General features: G+C 46.5%; 1 protein-coding gene across 8 annotated transcripts in view; it reads right to left on the bottom strand.

Annotated features, from left to right (window-relative positions):
• Positions 1–6,734: 6,734 nt before the first annotated feature.
• The window catches only part of LOC102933294 (NACHT, LRR and PYD domains-containing protein 1b allele 2), a 45,981-nt gene continuing 30,764 nt past the window's right edge, over positions 6,735–21,951 (bottom strand). For all 8 annotated transcript variants that reach the window (XM_027833405.2, XM_043548994.1, XM_037898985.2 and 5 more), the window contains 5 exons: positions 15,446–15,696; positions 11,877–12,005; positions 10,487–10,628; positions 9,435–9,476; positions 6,735–9,036 (listed from right to left, as the gene is read on the bottom strand). In XM_027833405.2, the coding sequence (XP_027689206.2) occupies positions 8,780–9,036; positions 9,435–9,476; positions 10,487–10,628; positions 11,877–12,005; positions 15,446–15,696 (821 nt within the window). In that variant the 3' untranslated portion in view covers positions 6,735–8,779. The remainder of the gene's footprint in view (positions 9,037–9,434; positions 9,477–10,486; positions 10,629–11,876; positions 12,006–15,445; positions 15,697–21,951) is intronic.

Genomic DNA, 21,951 nt, shown 5'->3' with positions numbered 1-21,951 from the left:
AATTGTCCCAAGTCACTGGGTGGGGGCTCGAGGTGGTTTTGTGTAGTACGGTTGAAAAGGAGCTCCTAGATACTGAACCCGGCCCCTGTTGCTCCTGGGTCCACCTGACAGAAGGGTTACACTAATGTCCAACCTAAACCTCCCTTTAAACAAATTGCTCCTTGTCCTAACCTCAGAGGTTAAGAACAACAATTTTCTCCCTCCTCCTTGTAACAACCTTTTATATACTTGAAAATTGTTATCATGCCCCCTCTCAGTCTTCTCTTCTCCAGACTAAACAAACCCAATTTTTTCAATTTTCCCTCATAGGTCATGTTTTCTAGACCTTTTAATCATTTTTGTTGCTCTTCTCTGGACTTTCTCCAATTTGTCCACATCTTTCCTGAAATATGGCACCCAGAACTGGACACAATACTCCAGCTGAGATCTAATCAGCGCAGAGCAGAGCGGAAGAATTACTTCTCATGTCTTCCTTACAACACTCCTGCTAATACATCCCAGAATGATGTTTGCTTTTTTTGCAACAGTGTTACACTGTTGACTCTTATTTAGCTTGTGGTCTACTATGACCCCCAGACCCCTTCCCACGGTTCTCCTTCCTAGGCAGTCATTTCCCATTTTGTATGTGTATAACTGATTGTTCCATCCTAAATGGAGTATTTTCCATTTGTCCTTATTGAATTTCATCCTATTTACTTCAGACCATTTCTCCAGTTTGTCCAGATCATTTTGAATTTTAATCCTATCGTCCAAAGCACTTGCAACCCCTCCCAGTTTGGTATCATGCACAAAATTTATAAGTGTCCTCTCTATGCCATTATCTAAGGCCTTGTCTACACTTACTGGGCATTTGACGTGAGGCAATCAATGCATCAGTGGTCACTTTAGCGGGTCTAGTGAAGACCTGCTAAATCAACTGCAGATCACTCTCCCGTCCACTCCTGTACTCCACCTGAATGAGAAGCGCCAGGGGAGTCAAAGGGAGGGCATCTCCAGTCCATATCACGGAGTGTGGACCCCGTGGTAAGTAGATCTAAGTACGTCGACTTCAGCTACATTATTCAGGTAATGAAGTAAACATCTGAAAACATGAAATTGACTAATCTAAAAATCCTACGGCCATGAAATTGACCAAAATGGACCGTGAATTTGGTAGGGCCTAAACATATGCATCTAAACCTTGATGGCAGGGAGGACACACCACTCTAAAACAAAGACATGGGCTTGGCTGAAGACCACCTGGGAGGGTTTGGCCCCATAAGGAAATGGCCTTACTTGTAGGGCAATCCCTCAGGCCCGGACATGCCTGACCTCTTGTCTCACACCCTCCCTGGTTGCCACATTCTTGGTCGTGATGACCAGTTCCAGCTGGTGTCTTTCCCGCAATGCCCTCACTGGGGTCTTCTGTGGCTCAGCCCTCCAGTCAAGTCATGTATCATTTCAGTTCACTGCCAGGGTAACAAAATCCCAGTTGGTATAAACAAAAAGATCTCTTGCCCCTCTTGGGTTTGACTTCAGTTCCTCCCTCTTGTCAGGGTGTTGCCCCCCTCCCCCGGTTTTCCTCTGCTGGGAGTCCAAGTACCACTAAAACTTGCCTTCCACCCCATCACGGCCCTCTGTCTGATTCCCTGATCCTCACAGCCTCTAGCTCTGGACTCCCCTCCACTCTAGAGCCCCACCACAGGAGTTAACCTTACTTCTGTAACTGTACTCTCTGGCCACAGCCAACCCCAAGTTACTAGCCCATCCTCCAGGGAGAGGGAACTCACTTTAGCTCCTCTCTCCTGGGTCTCTCCTCCGCCATGGACCTCCCCCAGCTCCTCACAAAGCCTAGTTGTGCCTTCTCCAGCCAGGAGGCAATTCATTAATCACCTGCCAGGTGTGGAGCATGCCTAATTGGGGTGCTTCCCCTTGCCTTGCAGGTGATGGGGGTCACTCCACCACAGGGCCAATGAGTAAGCAGGGTGTGGGGTTGGAAAGCAGCCAAGCAGCAAGATGAACCAGCCACAGAGCGACCCACCACAACCCAGGGCCATTCTCCCCCAACCCCCTGCATGCATGCTGCACCCCAGCTACAGTCTTGGATGGAGAGGAGGGGTTTCCACTGCCTACAGCAGCTGGTTGGATAGGTAGGTTGATCATGTCTATCCAGACATGGTGTCATAAACATACAGCTACGGGTAGCCTAGGATTCCTCCTTACCTGTAGGGCGTTAAGAAGCTCAAATAGCCTGGTTGGCACCTGAAAGAAGATACTTTCAAATCTTGGGATGGGGGAAGGTTTTGTTTGTGCTCTTGTTTTTGTGTGGTTGTTCTCTCTTGAGACTGAGATGGGCCAGACAGAAATCCATCTTCTCCAACCCCTCCCAATCTAAGTGTCCAATATCGCAACCAGTATAGGTAAGCCAGGCAAGGCGGATTAGTTTATCTTTTGTTTTTCTTGTGAATTTTTCCTGTGCTAAGAGGGAGGTTTATTCCTCTTTTCTGTAACTTTAAGGTTTTTCCCACAGGGGAATCCTCTGTGTTTTGAATCTGAATACCCTGTAAAGTATTTTCCATCCTGATTTTACAGAGATGATTTTTACCTTTCTTTTTTTTTAATAAAATCTTTCTTTTAAGAACCTGACTGATTTTTCCATTGTTCCAAGACCCAGGGGTTTGGGTCTTTGATCATTTTGTAACCAATTGGTTAGGATATTATTCTCAAGCAGCTCCAGGAAAGGGGGTGTAAGGGCTTGGGGTGATTGCTGGGGGAAGAGGAACTCCAAGTAGTCCTTTCCCCTGGTTCTTTGTTAAATCACTTGGTGGTGGCAGCGTTACTTAAACCCACGGTACAAGGGAGAATTTGTGCCTGGGGAGTTTTTAACCTAAGCTGGTAGAAATAAGCTTGGGGGTCTTTCATGCGGGTCCCCATGTCTGTACCCTAAAGTTCGGAGTGGGGAGGGAACCCTGACATGGTGGCAGAGCAGTGGGATAATTTTGAACCAGAAGCACAGAGGGTTTAAACAAAACTTTTCTCTCTCTCGCTCTCCTTTTGGCTGCTTGGAAGCAGGGAGAGGTTTTGAGCTGAGAGCAGCTGGAGTTCTTCTCTGCCTAAAGGCAGGGTAGTTAACCTCCTGCAGGGAAATTCACAAGTTATTTTTCCCCCTAACTCTCAGGTATAGCTAGAGTTAAGCACAAGAAAGCAGAAAAATGACTACCAGTAAAGAAGCTAATAAACTAGAGCTGGCTAGACTGGAAGCATAAGAGAAAGAAAATGAACATGAGAGACTAATGGAATTAAAACAACTAGAAATAAATGCACAGGAGGCTGCCCTCAGGAGAGCTATGGAGGACCAGAAACATGAACTGGCTGTTATGGAGTTGAAGAGACAAAATCCTTCAGCTGCTGGCTCCACTTCCCCAAAAATCCACAAATGGGAGTGACTATGTCCACAGTATGATGAATCCAATTAAATTGCTGAATATTTCCTCCTTTGAGAGATTCTGCACACTCCATGCAATTCCTGTTGATCACAAGATGACCACATTGGTAGCAAAATTGACTGGCAGAGCTCTGGACATATTCAATAAGATGCCCTTTGATGATGCTTCAAACTATGATAAATTTAAGGACTTGGTTTTGAAATAGTTTCAGGTTACACCTGAAACCTACAGAGTAAAATTTAGAGCCCTTAAGAGAGGGGCTGGACTAAGTAATGTGTCTTATGTAAACCAGATGAAGGATCTGTTCGATAAATGGGTCAAAGGAAGGGGTATAACTAGCTTTGAAGGAATGGGTGATTTGATGATACAGGAGCAGTTCCTGACTATGACTGATGATGTAAAACAGTGTTTATGGGATAAGAAAATGGACTCAGCCGAAAGTCTTGCTTCTTATGCTGATCAATACGAGCAGTCCCAGACCGCTAGAGAAGCGAGGAAAATTGGAACCAAATGGGTGGAGGTAGCAGAGAGGAACAACCCTGGTTTCAGTTTGGGGGGATACCAGAAGTGACACCTTCAGACCACAACCTACCACCAAGGGCAGCCCAAGGCCCCAACTACACCCCAAGGAAAACCCCAGACCCCTTATCATTCCACCACACCATTCTCCAGCAACCCACCTTGCCCCAGTGACCAGTCATCTGGGCAATGTTTTAAATGTAAGTTTTTTTTTCTCCTGCTGATAATAGCTCATTTTAATTAATTAGCCTCTTACAGTTGGTATGGCTACTTCCACCTTTTCATGTTCTCTATATGTGTGTGTGTGTATATAGATCTTCTTACTATATGTTCCATTCTATGCATTCGATGAAGTGGGCTGTAACCCGTGAAAGCTTATGCTCAAATAAATTTGTTAGTTTCTAAGGTGCCACAGGTACTCTGTTCTTTTTGCAGATATAGACTAACATGGCTGCTACTCTGAAACCTGTCATTATGCAAGGCACTAAAATCTTGATGGTTCCCATTAACTAGGAAAACTGGTTGCAAATGGTTTATTTACCTAAAAGCCTTCCTGTGTACTGTGGGCCAACCCAGGAAGAAAGGAGACTAGGGGTCTTAGAGTGACATGTGACCATGTCACATGATACTGGAATCCATCTTAAATCTGGTACTTTTCCATTTAGAAGGAGGGGTGGAGACCCAGAGAGACAAAAGATTCCCGCCTTGTGCCAAAGCTATAAAAGGGGGTGGAGCAGGACAAAGGCGGCTGCCAGTCATGAGAAGACCCCTGCTTACCACCTAAGATGTCTGCCGGAACTAACAAGGACTGTACCAGGGGAAAGGATTGGGCCCAGACTAGGAAGGAGTCTAGTCTGTGAAAGAAACTTATTGGAACATCTCTGAGGGTGAGATATTACCTGTAATCAGTTTCTTAATGTATTATGCTTAGACTTGCATGTTTTTCTTTATTTTGATTGGTGACTTACTTTGTTCTGTCTGTTATTACTTGAAACCACTTAAATCCTACTTTTTATACTTGATAAAATCACTTTTGTTTATTATTAAACCCAGACTAGGTGATTAATACCTGGGGGAGCAAACAGCTGTGCATATCTCTCTATCAGTGATATAGAGGGCGAACAATTTATGAATTTACCCTGTATAAAATGGATTTATTTGGGGTTTGGATCCAATTGGGAGCTGAGTGTCTGGGTGCTGGAGATGGGTAACCTGCTGAGTTGTTTTAGTTAAAGTCTGCAGCTTTGGGGGCATGGCCCAGACCCTGAGTCTGTGTTGCAGCAGGCTTGCATGTCTGGCTCCACAAGACAGGGTTCTGGAGTCCCAAGCTGACAGGGAAAATGGGCTCAGAGGTAGTTTCAGCACATCAGCTGACAGTCCCAAGGGGGTCTCTGTGACCGAACCCGTCACACCCACATAGGTAACAAATATTTAATAACGGGCTCTTCAATCTAGCAGAGAAAAGTCTAACATGATCCAATGGCTGGAAGCTGAAACTAGACAAATTCAGAAGGAAATAAGGCGTACATTTTAAACATTGAGAATAATTAGCCATTGGAACAATTTACCAACTAGCATGGTGGATTCTCCACTCTTAAAACAAGATTGGATGTTTTTTCTAAAAAAATCTGACTATATGATCCCATGGTCTCTTCTGACCTAGCTTAAACTACTGGGGGACTTGGGGGGTCAGCACTGCTCTGGGGGCCTAGAGTATCTGGGCCCACCATCCCAAGAAAAGGGGCATTAGACAGGGAGTCAACATTTTGGGAGTAAGTCTGAGAAGCCAGACTGAGAGGCAAAGTGTGGACATTCGGATCATAATTTACTGTTTGTATTACCGCACTGTCTGATAGCCCCAGTCATGGCCCATTGCTTTACAAACAGAACAGAAAGACAGTCCCTGCCCCCAAAGAGCTTGTGATCTAAAGTACAAGATAAGAGACAACAGGTGGATACCGACAGACAGATGGGGAAGTACAAGGAAACAATCCTGGAGGAATACTGGAAAGCGTTATGGGGAGCAACTGGAGCACAGCAGCCTAGCCGCTGCCAAGTTTTATGTAAGCATCATGGCAAAGGAGAGTTTTAAGGAGGGTTTTGAAGGAGGATAATGACGTAGGTTTGTGAGTGTCTATGGGGAGCTCCTCCCGTGCACAAGGGAGACAACATGAAGGGAAAGGAATATTCCTCATGGATCGGTGGAGCTGTCCCTGTAAGAGAATGTGGAGCCTGAATGGAGTGAGTTCTTTGCAACGCTGGCAGAGAAGAAGGTATTCGGGTCAGTACCGATGGGAGTACTTTAGTAGAAGTGAATAGAGGGGCCTCCAGCACTGAAGAGAGAGATCCCAGGTGGCAAGCTCCTCTCCTGGAGCCCTATGCATTAACAAGATTGGCCCTGTTGTTTATCAGTATGGGAGTGGGTGGTACCAAGATCGCGGGCACCATGGTGATCTGCACCAGTGCCATCTGTACTGTGGAAGCCAGAATCACCGAGATGGTACCAGGTGATACCTGAGATAATCCTAAATCCCCTGATACAGTTCAGGGCACCTGCACCTCTGCTACCCCCTCATGGTCCACCAAGGGCATCCACTCTAGGCCCCCACCATCATCTCTTTTGGGCAGAGACCCATGTTTCCCATCCCCTGCCCACCACCACCCCACCCTGATCAGGGTGTTCAGGCTATTCCCAGCAAGCACACTGCTTAAAAGGCCAGTGTCCATGCTTTGCTATCTCTCCAGAGGCTACGCCCATGCATTGCCCGCAGTTATGTTATCACACCACTCTTTCTGAGCGAGCACATTTATTCTTAAGGTGAAAACATTACAGAGAAAACATATCAAAACAATACAAGAACCTACACGCACACTAAAAGCTTACCAGAGGCCACCCATCTGTTTTATGGGGCCCTAGCAGATCAAGCCCTTCCAACCCTTCTGCAAGGACTGGAGTCTGGCTTGGACAGAAGGTCCTGTCTGTTTGCTGGATCAGGAAGAAGGCCCTGAGTCTGTTTAAACTCAGGCTATTTATCCAAAAGCCCTTTCTTTGTCTGTTGGTCTCCGGAGAACCTAATTGAACCAGTACTTGTGAGCCTCCCCTGCGAGGTGGAACCTTGTGGGTGGGGTTACAACCTGGCTGGCTTGCCTTAATCAACAACCACTGATTTTAGTTCCTGGAGGAGCTGGGATAGCACTTTTCACTGGAGTAGAACACAATCCTACATAAGCCATTCATTGAAAACAATGGACCTTATACTTCTTCCTACCTCTGTCACCAGAGGCAAACCACCAGCCTGTGAACACAATAGTCAGACTACATGATCACAATGGTCTCTCCTGGCCTTAACGTTGATGATCCATGAAATTCCCATCTCATTCACTACATGCCATCCAGCCCAGGCATCGATTTCACCAGACAAATATATACTGCTAAGGATGGTGTTGAGATTGTTGATGCTCCAGGGTGCCCAACTTTTGCCTTCCAAGAATGTGGAAGTTGGAAAAAACGAGCAGTTGATGTCAGTGTGATTGCTCAGGTGAGAAAGATTATTGGCCATGTGAAGAAAAGCCCTATACCCCCGTCAAATTCGATGAATAGTTTTGGTTGGAAAAAAAATTGATTAGACTTTTTGAATCAGAAACAGGTGTTCTGATTTCAAATTTGACCAATTCAAAACCAACATGGAAAACACCTGAAATAGCCGAATAGACTAAAACAAACAAAAATGGTTTCGCGTTGACTCATAATGTTTCGGCCGCTTCTAAAATAATTATTTTCGATTCAACAACAGAAGGAAAGAAACTGTTTTCTGTTCAAATCGAACAGGTTTTTTTTTTTTGTTTGGATTTTTTGGTTCAGCCCCCAAGCCAGAAAATCCATTATTCACTCTACTCTGTTTGCAGTACCATGAGGCCTCCAGTCCCCCAGTGCTAATGTGACACCTTTGAGAGAGAGGCTTGTTGTCTGGAAAGTTTGTTCAATCAATTCAGACCCCCTTGGCGCTTACATAGATCGGGTTTTCCACTCTCTGGATGCAAAACTGCAAAAGCACAGGGAGTCCTTTGGATTCCAGGTGTTCAGTCAGTGCAAAGTACTGATATTCCAGCTGGGAGGGTCGATGCAAAGTACTAGTCATTCTAGTTGACAGCAGCAAAGGTGGCATCAGAAATGGCTCACTCACATTTCCTTAGCTACAGACCACTGGAAATAACTGGGGACCTTAGAAGACTTTAATCTCCCCAAACTGGGGGTCTGATTCTCAGCACACCCACCCCACAGGAAAGATTTAATATCATTTCTATACATTCCCCTGCGGTCAGTGAAGGCACTTGAGCTCTTTGGTAGTTGGATCTGTTCGGGTGGATACTTTTGCTTACACAGACCCCCGTAAAGTCTCAAAGGCAACTCCGAAGTACAGCAGACCAGACAACTGAAGAAGTGGAGACTAAATAAGTGAGTAGCCAGCAGAGCATTTTCCATGAGGGAACCTTGACTTTGGAATTCACTCCCCCGAGTTCGGCTCAGGAAATAAAACCCAGGCAACCTGACTCCCAGCCCTGCCCCCTCACCAAATATTAAACCCCACTCGCCTTCCAGAGCCGGGAACGCTACCCAGGAATCCCAACTCCTACACCCTAGCTGTTCTCATCACGAGACAAATATTCACCTTAGCACAATAAGCCGGGTGTGTTAAGAAGCAGAGGACCTTAACCCGTAACAGAGTCAGTCGGGTGATGGACTCTGGCTGTTGGGCTGGTCATTTGGAATTGGGAGGAGATCTTCAACCACATCCTGTCCCCGCGCTAGAAGGTTGCGGCCCCCAAGGGACAATCTATATCCCCTCAAGCTCTTCCACTAGAGGTCTGTGCTTCTCCTTCAGTGCCTGGTAGAGCCGGTCCTTGCAGTCCTTGTCCCATTTAGGCACTAGCTCGTACAGCTTCCTCATCTTCTCCACGCTGGATCTCTCCGCTCTGATGCTCTGGATTTGCTCCAGGTCCAGAACGGGGCCATACAATGAATCCAGGATGCTATCCACTGCCATCACTCGCTGGATCAACTGTTCTCGGTGCTGGCTGACAAAATGCTCATCTAGACGAGGATGAGGAAGGGGAGAGAGAGAAGGAACTGAGGTTTAGCACGCTGTCTTTTAATAATCTTACATTTCCCAAATGAATGTCACCGTATTTAGTCTTGCAGCTAGATATAGAGGGACCTCTCACCCAGTGCTAACATGCAGCCATTTCTAGAGTGGGGTGCAACAGTGGGTAGCCACATAGCAGCGCTGGGCAGAGATGCCTCTTCCAGCGCTGAAGTGTAGCCACCTCTCTCGTGGATCTTGACAGCTGTTTAACAGCTGCACATTTATGCCACACAACCCATGGACTAGATGGGGTTTAACGCTCCGTTTTCTGGGCTTCTCACTGGAGGGCTCTGTCTGCGGGAAGAAATGGCCGTAGGTACTGGAGCCGGAGTACATTTCTACTGACCTGTTTGAGTTTGGGCAGATGACACAGAAAGCGTCACATCCTCTGGAAGAGAGAGAGAGAAATGGGAAGTCAGACAGGAGATGGATCCAAAGAATCACAGAATCATAGACTTTAAGTTCAGAAGGGACCATTATGATCGTCTAGTCCAGGGGTCTCAAACTCAAAGGACCACGAGGGCCACATGAGGATGAGTACATTGGCCCGAGGGCCGCACCACTGACCACCCCCACCCGCCCGCTGCCCCGGCCCTGCCCCCACTCCACCCCTTCTGTGAGGCCCCGCCCCTGCCCCGCCTCTTCCCACCCCTTCCCTGCCCCCATTCCAACCCCTTCCCTGAAATCCCCACCCCAACTCCGTCCCCTCCCTGACCCCAGGGGGTGCAGGAGGGGTACAGGGTGAGGCAGGGGGCTCAGGGCAGGGGGTCGGGGTGCAGGAGGTGTGCAGGGTGCAACAGGGGGCTCAGGGCAGGGGGTTCGGCTGCAGGACGGGTTCAGGGGGTGGGTCTGGCCCGGCGTGCACCAGGGGCAGGACAGGCTCCCCCCTGCCTGCCCTGCCCCACGCCGCTCTGGGAAGTGGCCGGGACCTGAGGGAGGGGCGGGGGCACAGGGATCTGTGTGTTGCCCTGGCCGCTCCTCCAGGCACCTCCCCCGAAGCTCCCATTGGCCGGGAACGGGGAACCTGAGGCAGGGGGCCGGGGGGGCGGAGGTGCCACGGGGAGCTGGCGGGCCTCAGAAAATAACCCCGAGGGCCGCGTGTTTGAGACCCCTGATCTAGTCTGACCTCCTGCACAACGCAGGCCACAGAATCTCACCCACCCACTCCTGTAACAAACCCCTAACCTATGTCTGAGCTATTGAAGTCCTCAAATCATGGTTTAAAGACTTCAAAGTGCAGAGACTCCTGCAGCAAGTGACCCGTGCCCCATGCTACAGAGGAAGGTGAAAAACTAAGATCCTATTCCAAGGTTTTGAACTAGCCATCAGCAGAAGTAGATTGGGGCACCAGACACAAACCTCTCCCCTTGCCGTGATCTCCTGCTGAGCTGAGCCTACCTGGTCTCACATGTGCCTCCCAGATGGGCCCCTTGTTGATCTTCTCTACCAAGCTGAACTCCAGTCCCCCCTGAATGTCCTTGGTGTAGATTTCCATAAACGACTGCAGACACTCTGCTTGGATGTTACAAAACTCCAGCTCCTGATTGAAAACAAATGAATTGCATTCAGGGCAACCCCCTCTTGAGCCAGCAAGGCTCAGAAAGGGGATAAGGTATGTTTGTTAGAGCAGGCCAAAGAAGATTTTTAAATTGCAAAAACATTCTCCAGCCAGTCCTGTGTTTGGGGAAACTGAGGCACAAAGTCCACACAGCAGACAATGGCAGAGCTGGGAATAGAACCCAGAGGTCCTGAGTCCAAATCTCCTTCTCTAACCCACTAGACCCCACTCCTCTTCCACAGCTGACAATAGAACCCACAAGTCTGGGCTCCCAGGGCCCCTGCTGTAACCCCATAAACCCTACCCCCCCCTGGGCTGGGGAAAGAAGCCAGGAGTCCTGACTCCCAGGCTCCCCTGCTCTAAACAGTAGGCCTCACTCCTCTTCCAGAGCGGTGTTGACTAATAAATGCTGGCTAGCATAAAAAAAATCATAATAATATGTATTATCCATACCATATATATTAGTATGCATTACGCACCAATAACATTAAGCACAAATATTGCAACAGTGATGTAGCCTAAACTGGTCTATACCATAATCGCATTCACTTATGCTACGTGTCCCATAACACCTTGCAGTAGCTGAAGTAAGCATTTGGCACAAACAGATAGGAAACTTGTCAGGATCAAGATACCCTTGTTTTATGTCTTAATACAAGCTAGGGAAGGACCTTTACCGACCAGTACCTGGAATGCTATCCAAAACCAAGAAAAGGAAGGAACAAAAGAAGTTAGGGGACTGGAACAAACTGATGGGTTGGACTTTAGTGAGCTCTAAAGAGATGTTTATATGATCTGACAGGCTACACAATACCAGCTGAAATGTGTAAGTTTGAGGAGCACATCTTCCGTGTCAGGGGAATGTAACATCGCTGCGCAGACCGGCTCCTCGAAGACTGGGGTCGTACAGAGCCTTTTCCCTGTACCATACTAATAAGCCTGATTGACGTGGTTTATTTAGTCTCTTGAGTATATTTCATAGCGAAATAATGAACCAAGCCTGGTCAAGCAATTGACTAGACAAATTATCATCAACAGTTGGGACTAGATGGGAGTCCTGACTCACAGCGCCCCCTGTTCTGACTCGTTATAACATAATCCCCTATTAGGGGCAGGAACAAAATCCAAGAGTTTTAACTCCCAGTCCTCCGCTCTAACCACTCCCCATCAGGACAGAGAACCAGGATGTTTTTCCGGCTCTATGGAAGAAAAGAGGATCATCTCACTTACCTTGGGTGTCACCTCTATGTTTGATTGACTGGACACAACGTAATGAGAATCAAAGGTCAGGGGCTTATAGGTCTGAAGAGATGTCGACACCAGCCTTGATGGGCACTTCTTTTCATAGTCATCAACGGCCTGTAACATACAAGCACCATCCTTTATTGGAGCTACACAGAGAAAACACAACAGCGGCTGCCAAGTTCCCTTTTCCCTCCCACACAGCTGCCCTCCGAAAGAAGGGTCTTTGTTACTAACACCGAGAAAAGCTGTATCTTGCATTAAGAGGGCAGACTCCTCTCGGGGAAAGGTTAGTTTTATAATGAACTGGGCGAATAGTTTGCATCCATTAATTTCATATATTATTAGGATTAATTATTTGTATTATTGTAGCACCCAGGATCCCCAATCATGGTCCAGGACCCCATTGTGCCAGGTGCTGTACAAAGACAATCCCTGTCCCAAGGAGCTCATTTCCCCTTGTAACAGGGATACCACCCCCAGAATATGCCTTCATGGCACGGGGTGGCCCTGTAGGCACCCCACCTTCAGTTCCCTCTCTTCAAGAACTCCACTGCTTCTTCCTCATGGCCACTAACACCCCTGCTTGGAGCTGGTTTATTGCACAGATTCATAGCTTCCAAGGCCACAAGGGATCACTTTGACCATCTAGTCTGACCTCCTGTGGCCTGCAATACACAGAACTGCCCTAAAATCATTCCTGTTTGAACTAGAGCAGACAAGGTGGGTGAGGTAATATCTTTTACTGGACAAAAGATATGACCTCACCCGCCTGGTCTCTCTAGTATCCTGGGACCAACACGGCTACAACTCCACTGCTTGACCGAGAGCAGATCTTTTAGATAAACATCACCCTCTCCATCCAGTGAGAAAGAATCCACTACAGCCCTTGGTAAGTTGTCCCAGGGGTTAGATACCCTCACGCTTAAACATTTACACATTACAGACCCAACTCTGCTCTTCATGGCGCAGCCACTTCCAGCCCTTTTTAGCTAGAGTCTTTGCTGCCCCCAGGAAAAGATCCAAAATGCTCCCTGGGCTGGTCTTCTCTGTGGCTTGGAGACACCAGCAGACAAACCTCTGGTTCACTCCCATGCTACTACCTTACCTACACCAGAGGCCTAATTGAGTCACATGACCCACATCATGAGGATCTTCATTTTCCCCATTTGGGGAGAGGCGCTAACAGTGTCACAGATGGGGCTGAGATCCATCTCCTCTTAAAGGGCCAGCCACCCCAGGGCACACCTCTTTTTCTGATCAGAAATTTCCCACTGCAGATCATCATTTTCTCAGCAAACCATATGCAGAGGAACAAGAGCTTACTGGTGTGTCATAGTCTCTGCGATGGACAAAACTTCCTAACGGAGAGACCAGCTGCTCTCCTCCAGTATGTGCTTTCCAAACAGGTGCTCTTCCATGCCATTCTGGAACACTCCCAAGTGTGACCTGGGAACCTCTTGGTGCCAACAGGCAGAAGACACAGCAGGTGCATAGAGTTTTCCAGGAATCCCCTGGGTCAGATGTATGCCTATTTAGTTTACCAAGAGCCAGAAACCCATTGGTCATCATAATCGTCAGGCAATGTATGCATGGACAATGCTTCAGGAATTAAGCATCTGTACTGAAAGTTCTCTTCTTAAGGTATGCGAGTTAAGGCAGGTCACCAGAAGGTAATAAACATACTCATGTCAGGTTTCTCTCTCTCTCTGGCTAGTCGGCTTCACAGTGGAGGCCTATTTGCATTACTGAGCCTGATGTTAATCAGAAATTGCAAATGCAGCAAGAGAGGAAAGCTGAGGGGAAAAACAAAAAACAGCTGGGGGGGGGTAGACTGTTTACGAGTAAAGACAACAGATTTTGGGGGTATAAAGAGGGGTACAGAGGTACAGCATGGATCCTTCACTGAGGAGGGGAATGGTCAGGGTGTTTGGTCGTATAAAAGCAGGGTCACAGCCAAACTGGCAGGAGAATGCTGCGAAGACTTTGGGTGAGCTAAACTTCAATGGACAGCAAAGTATCTTGTTAATTAAGTCTAGGCTCTAGAAGGCAGGTGATGATTTTGCTTCACATGTAACCATTTGTCTCCATTACTTTTACTTGATACTTCTCAAATCTCTCTACTTTGCTAAATAAACTTGTACTCGTTTTCACTATGAACATATCTCAGCGCCGCGCATCAAGTGGAGCGGTGATCTGAGGTGGAACTGGTAAGCTGGTGCATACTGCTTCTTTGGGAGCAGCAAATCTGAATACTGCAAGTGTTCATTGGAACAGGGGCCGGACATTCCAGGAGAATGCTTGGAGGGCTCGAAGGGTGGAGTGTGCCTATAGCTAACCTGCAGAGAGAGTGTGTGGCCCATGTAGGCCTGAAAGGCAGTGCTTGTGTTGCTCGTGGAGTTGGGGAGCTGACCCTGGCTTCCTCATGCTAAGGGCACATTGTAGTGAGATGCCTCACAAACCAGGGTACTCCCAGGAAGCCTGACAACAGTTGATGAAATTGTCTCCCTGATGCTTGATAATCTTCATTTGCTCATCCGGGTATTCAGACACTGAGGAGTAGCAGGACCTGTTCCCAGACTTCTCCAGCTGCAGCGAACCATGAAGGGCCTCCACTCTCTTCCCCCACTCACCCTGCTCTGGCTTCTTGATGGCTTGAAGCACAATTGGTTGTTCTGGCATTTCAGGAACTTTTCTACATGCTCCCCCTGCTCATGGGACTGCTTCTTCAAGAACTGGGCTGTGGGCCTCGAGGCCACTTCATGACTATCAAAGTAGTAGGACATGAAAAGGTAGACATAGCCAACGTACAGCTCCAGATTCTCCATGAGGATAGCAGCAGCCTCACAGTCCATGCAGAAGTTCCACCATGCCTGGGACTCCGTTTCTGAACCTATAAGATTATACTACAAAGGATCAGCAAGAACTTCTGGATAACCCAGGCTGCTGAAACAAGAACACCAACCCAGAAGTCCACATTTATTAATTTTTCATCATCATTTGCCATTAGACAGTTATCATTTTTAAAGCTCCTGAACTCGTTTATTTCAAAATCGGCTTGATGCTTCGGTCTCAGTGAGATCTACAGAACAAGCCAAGTTTGAAGTGTCTAGTTTAAGGTTATCTGAACACAATAAATCTGGGACCAAAACAGAAGGTGCATAAGTAACTTATATTTTTTCACTGTTAATCTGTCAGGTCATTTTCTGGGTGACGTAACAAAATATTATTAATAATAATACCTAACTCTTATAGAATGGTTTTCATCAGTAGATCTCAAAGTGCATTACACAGGGAAGTCTACATCATGATCCCCATTTTAAAAATACGGGGAAATTGAGGCACAGAGTGGGGAAGTGACTTGCCCAAGGTCAGCCAGCACACTAGGGTTAGAGCAGGGAATTGTTGGAGTGAAATGCACAGTGGCAGAAATTGGTCTTTAGAAACATGTTTCAGTGCACAGCTATCACACCAGCTGCATGCCTTGTGAATTATTCCATGCTCTCTGCTACAGGGTGGCTCACACTGCTTGTAGGTTGTAGCTGATTCTCAGTTACCTTGAACCGGGAGTGGTCATTAGGGATGATGTAGAGGTGAAGAGTCGTCTTTGCCATCTTGAGTGCCCAGTAGAGCAGCACAATGGAGTGGATCAGAATTGGTGGTTTGGAGCGATTCCCCCAGACCACTCCATACAGGGAGAAGCTGGGGTTCTCCAGCACAGCATGGAACGGCCTCACTTGCATTGGCTTCTCCAGGGTCATCCCCTCCTCGATGAAATGGGCGATTTGCATCCGGGAGGTGTCAGCCCCTGTCAATAGGACACAGAGCAAATGATGCTCCATTAGCTTGTTGTGATTTCTTGCTGTCAGAGAGGCCACGTATCCACCTGAGTTCTGCAAACACCTATTTCTGCCCCCTCTACGGAAGCAGCTCTGGGGGCTGCTTGGATTCTGATGCTGGCGCCAAATGTTCCCCCTTCCTTCTGCTCGGTCTGACCCCGCTCCCTGGGAGCTCCCAGCCTGCTCCCTTAGTTCCTGCTAGCCTGGGTTTGTATTTACTCCTGGACAGCCAAGCAGCTGCTGTCCAGTGTAGCATGGTCCGTATGTACAGATCCCTGAAATGGGAGAAGAGCCCTGTAGAATCTACACTCCCAGGGCTAAATCAAAACTCACAGTCCAGTCATTTCTACTCCAATCTGCCTTGGTAAATGACTCAAAGATCTATGGATAAAAAGCCCCGTAGTAATAGTGCTCAGTACCACATTCATGATCATGATCACAACTATGGTACTAGTCAAATTTGTTGCCATCAGTGTAAATAGGTTACAATAAAAATTAAAATTGTAACAATCAATACAATCCTGATTCAGACAGCAATTGTGACAGTGATCAGGACTGAAATTTCAATTAAGATTGTGGCAATGACTATAATTCATAGATTCATAGATTCATAGATATTTAGGTCAGAAGGGACCATTATGATCATCTAGTCTGACCTCCTGCACAACGCAGGCCACAGAATTTCACCCACCACTCCCACAAAAAAACCTCACACCTATATCTGTGCTATTGAAGTCCTCAAATTGTAGTTTAAAGACCTCAAGGAGCAGAGAATCCTCCAGCAAGTGATCCGTGCCCCATGCTACAGAGGAAGGCGAAAAACCTCCAGGGCCTTCCAATCTGCCCAGGAGGAAAATTCCTTCCCGACCCCAAATATGGCGATCAGCTAAACCCTGAGCATATGGGCAAGATTCATCAGCCAGATACTACAGAAAATTCTTTCCCGGGTAACTTGGATCTTACCCCATCTAAAACCCATCACAGGCCATTGGGCCTATTTACCATGAATATTTAATTACCAAAGCCATGTTATCCCATCATACCATCTCCTCCATAAACTTATCGAGTTTAATCTTAAAGCAAGATAGATCTTTTGCCCCCACTACTTCCCTCGGAAGGCTATTCCAAAACTTCACTCCTCTGATGGTTAGAAACCTTCGTCTAATTTCTAATCTAAATTTCCTAGTGGCCAGTTTATATCCATTTGTTCTTGTGTCCACATTGGTACTGAGTTTAAATAATTCCTCTCCCTCTCTGGTATTTATCCCTCTGATATATTTATAGAGAGCAATCATATCTCCCCTCAACCTTCTTTTAGTTAGGCTAAACAAGCCAAGCTCCCTGAGTCTCCTTTCATAAGACAAGTTTTCCATTCCTCGGATCATCCTAGTAGCCCTTCTCTGTACCTGTTCCAGTTTGAATTCATCCTTCTTAAACATGGGAGACCAGAACTGCACACAGTACTCCAGGTGAGGTCTCACCAGTGCCTTATATAACGGTACTAAGACCTCCTTATCCCTACTGGAAATACCTCTCCTGATGCATCCCAAGACGACATTAGCTTTTTTCACAGCCATATCACATTGGCAGCTCATAGTCATCCTATGATCAACCAATACTCCAAGGTCCTTTTCCTCCTCCGTTACTTCTAGTTGATGCGTCCCTAGCTTATAACTAAAATTCTTGTTATTAATCCCTAAATGCATGACCTTACACTTCTCACTATTAAATTTCATCCTATTCCTATTACTCCAGTTTACAAGGTCATCCAGATCCTCCTGTATGGTATCCCTATCCTTCTCTAAATTAGCAATACCTCCCAGCTTTGTATCATCTGCAAACTTTATTAGCACACTCCCACTTTTTGTGCCCAGGTCAGTAATAAAAAGATTAAATAAGATTGGTCCCAAAACCGATCCCTGAGGAACTCCACTGGTAACCTCCCTCCAACTTGACAGTTCACCTTTCAGTAGGACCCGTTGTAGTCTCCCCTTTAACCAATTCCCTATCCACCTTTCAATTTTCCTATTGATGCCCATCTTATCCAATTTAACTAATAATTCCCCATGTGGCACCGTATCAAACGCCTTACTAAAATCTAAGTAAATTAGATCCACTGCGTTTCCTTTATCTAAAAAATCTGTTACTTTCTCAAAGAAGGAGATCAGGTTGGTTTGGCACGATCTACCTTTTGTAAAACCATGTTGTATTTTGTCCCATTTACCATTGACTTCAATGTCCTTAACTACCTTCTCCTTCAAAATTTTTTCCAAGACCTTGCATACTACAGATGTCAAACTAACAGGCCTATAATTACTTGGATCACTTTTTTTCCCTTTCTTAAAAATAGGAACTATGTTAGCAATTCTCCAATCATACGGTACAACCCCTGAGTTTACAGATTCATTAAAAATTCTTGCTAATGGGCTTGCAATTTCTTGTGCCAATTCCTTTAATATTCTTGGATGAAGATTATCTGGGCCCCCCGATTTAGTCCCATTAAGCTGTTTGAGTTTCGCTTCTACCTCAGATATGGTGATGTCTACCTCCATATCCTCATTCCCATTTATCATGCTACCATTATCCCTAAGATCCTCTTTAGTCTTATTAAAGACTGAGGCAAAGTATTTGTTTAGATATTGGGCCATGCCTAGATTATCCTTGACCTCCACTCCATCCTCAGTTTTTAGCGGTCCCACTTCCTCTTTCTTTGTTTTCTTCCTATTTATATGACTATAGAACCTTTTACTATTGGTTTTAATTCCCTTTGCAAGGTCCAACTCTACTTGACTTTTAGCCTGTCTCACTTTATCCCTACATATTCTGACCTCAATAAGGTAGCTTGCCTTACTGATCCCTCCCTTCTTCCACTCCCTATATGCTTTCTGCTTTTTCTTAATTACCTCTCTAAGATGCTTGCTCATCCAGCTTGGTCTACAACTCCTGCCTATGAATTTTTTCCCCTTTCTTGGGATGCAGGCTTCCGATAGCTTCTGCAGCTTTAATTTAAAATAATCCCAGGCCTGCTCTACCTTTAAACCCATAAATTCTTCAGTCCAATCCACTTCCCTAACTAATTTCCTTAATTTTTGAAAGTCAGCCCTTTTGAAATCAAAAACCCTAGTCGCAGATTTATTTTTGTTAATCCTTCCATTCAGTTTGAACTGAATTAGCTCATGATCACTTGAGCCAAGATTATCCCCTACAACCATTTCCTCTATGAGGTCCTCATTACTCACCAAGACCAAATCTAAAATGGCATCCCCTCTAGTCGGTTCAGCAACTACTTGCTGAAGGAATCCATCAGCTATCGCATCTAGGAAAATCTGAGCCCTATTATTATTACTAGCACTCGTCCTCCAGTCTATATCTGGGAAGTTAAAGTCTCCCATGATCACACAGTTTCCATTAGTATTTACTTTATTAAAAACATTAAAAAGGGCTCTATCCATATCCAAATTAGATCCCGGCGGTCTATAGCACACCCCAAGCACTATCCCAGGGGAGGCTCTAATAGTTTTCTTCCCCAATTTAATTTTTGCCCAGACAGACTCAGTCATACCCATTCCATCGCTTCTTATTTCTTTACATTCTATCTTATCATTGATATACAGTGCTACTCCACCACCTTTACCTTTATTTCGGTCTTTCCTAAACAGCACATACCCTTCAATACCTGTAGCCCAGTCATGACTACTATTCCACCAGGTCTCTGTTATACCTATGATATCTGGTTTCACTTCCTGCACCAGTAACTCTAGTTCCTCCATTTTGTTACCTAGGCTCCTTGCATTAGTGTACAAACATCTTAATTTTTGCTGTTTAGCCTCACTCACATTCTGTACCCTATTAGGCACGGTTATTTTACTACCAGTATAACCTATTAGACTTGTATCTACACTGCCCTTCCTCCTACCTACAGCTGTATCCACTCTTACTTCATTTTCTTTCCACTCTATGCTGAATTCTGGCGTGGAGATTACCTGGACATCTCCCAACCATCTCCCCCAAATTCCTAGTTTAAAGCTCTCTTAATCAGTTGTGCCAGCCTCCATCCTAGAAGTCTATTTCCTTCCCTACTCAGATGAAGTCCATCCCGAGAGAACTGTCCTCTATCCATGAATGCCTCCCAATGGCCATACATCCCAAAGCCCTCCTTATAGCACCACTGCCTAAGCCATCTATTGATAGTCATAATCTTGTCACACCTTTGTTGCCCTTCTCTAGGAACAGGCAGAATCCCACTAAAGATCACCTGAGCCTCAATTTCCTTAAGCGTCCTCCCCAGCCTAGCATAGTCTCCCTTAATACTTTCCAGCGAGAATCTAGCCGTATCATTTGTTCCCACATGAAGGATAATTAGGGGATTCTTTCCCGCTCCCTTTAGAATCCTTTTCAACCTCAGGTCTACATCCCGTATCTTAGCACCCGGAAGACAGCACACCCTCCTATTTTCTGGATCAGCTCTGGTTACAGGCCTATCTATTCTTCTCAATAAAGAGTCCCCAATCACATAGACCTGCCTTTTCCTAGTGACAGTGCTATTCTCCAGTCTATCCCCTGTTCCCTCTGGCTGCAAGTTCTTTCCATTCCCATTCTCCCTTGTAATCCTTTTTAACCCATCCTGTATCCTATTGGGGCTCATATTTGGTGTAATCTCCATTAACTCTTCCCCTTTTCCTATAGGACTAACCTCTCTTCTCTTCTTCCTTGCCCTGTCACCCTCAGTGACTACCTGCTGAGCCCCTTCTTCATTTTCCAACTCTGCAAACCTATTCTTAAGCTCTATTTCTCCTTCACTAGCCCGCCTTTTCCTCTGCCTAGTTCTTTTAGTCACATGCTTCCACTGACCACTTTCCTCACCCAGTCTCCCCTCAGAATTCCCTAGTCCTGCTTCCATCTGCAAGTCTGAGCTTTTCCCTTCAGATACCTCATGTCTTTGCTCCATAATCTGCTCAAACCCCTTCCTAAACTCTACCAGACTTTCCACCTGCATCTCCAAACCTCGGATCTTTTCCTCCATCAGCTCTATCAGACGGCACTTCATGCAGACAAAACTCTTACCAGGTGCCCCCTCCAGGATCATGTACATACCACAGCTTCCACATCCAGTCATCTTCATTGTGTCATCTGCTACATGGGTCACTCCCACTGCCACCTCTGTATCTGTCATATCCTTTCCACCTAAATCCTGTTAATCTGGGAAACACAAACCACACCAAAACACCACCACCCACAGCAAAACCAAACCCCACACGAGCACCACAAGACAAACTCCCCTTTCAAACTCCCACTCAAACTCCCCTGTTTACAGCTCTGTTTGCTGGCTCCTGTGCCGCTGCCTGACTGGCTGCTACCTTTATAGGACCCCTAGTCAGTGAAGCCCCGCCCCCTAATCAGGGCTCAGCTTCTCTCCCAGCACAAAGCCCCTACAAGCCTCTACACATACAAATACTACCAATACAAAACCAAGCACACACAAATACCTTCTCCTCCAACAGAACTCCCACTCAAACTCCCCTGTTTACAGCTCTGTTTGCTAGCTCCTGTGCCGCTGCAGCTGTCTGTGCCGCTGCCTGACTGGCTGCTACCTTAACTAGGACCCCTAGTCAGTGAAGCCCCGCCCCCTAATCAGGGCTCAGCTTCTCTCCCAGCACAAAGCCCCTACAAGCCTCTACACATACAAATACTACCAATACAAAACCAAGCACACACAAATACCTTCTCCTCCAACAGAACTCCCACTCAAACTCCCCTGTTTACAGCTCTGTTTGCTAGCTCCTGTGCCGCTGCAGCTGTCTGTGCCGCTGCCTGACTGGCTGCTACCTTAACTAGGACCCCTAGTCAGTGAAGCCCCGCCCCCTAATCAGGGCTCAGCTTCTCTCCCAGCACAAAGCCCCTACAAGCCTCTACACATACAAATACTACCAATACAAAACCAAGCACACACAAATACCTTCTCCTCCAACAGAACTCCCACTCAAACTCCCCTGTTTACAGCTCTGTTTGCTAGCTCCTGTGCCGCTGCAGCTGTCTGTGCCGCTGCCTGACTGGCTGCTACCTTAACTAGGACCCCTAGTCAGTGAAGCCCCGCCCCCTAATCAGGGCTCAGCTTCTCTCCCAGCACAAAGCCCCTACAAGCCTCTACACATACAAATACTACCAATACAAAACCAAGCACACACAAATACCTTCTCCTCCAACAGAACTCCCACTCAAACTCC

Source organism: Chelonia mydas, chromosome 6 (assembly GCF_015237465.2).
Source record: "Chelonia mydas isolate rCheMyd1 chromosome 6, rCheMyd1.pri.v2, whole genome shotgun sequence".
NCBI classification, from domain to species: domain Eukaryota; kingdom Metazoa; phylum Chordata; order Testudines; family Cheloniidae; genus Chelonia; species Chelonia mydas.
Note: the sequence above shows the minus strand (reverse complement) of the source record. Positions and strands in the feature narration are given on the sequence as shown.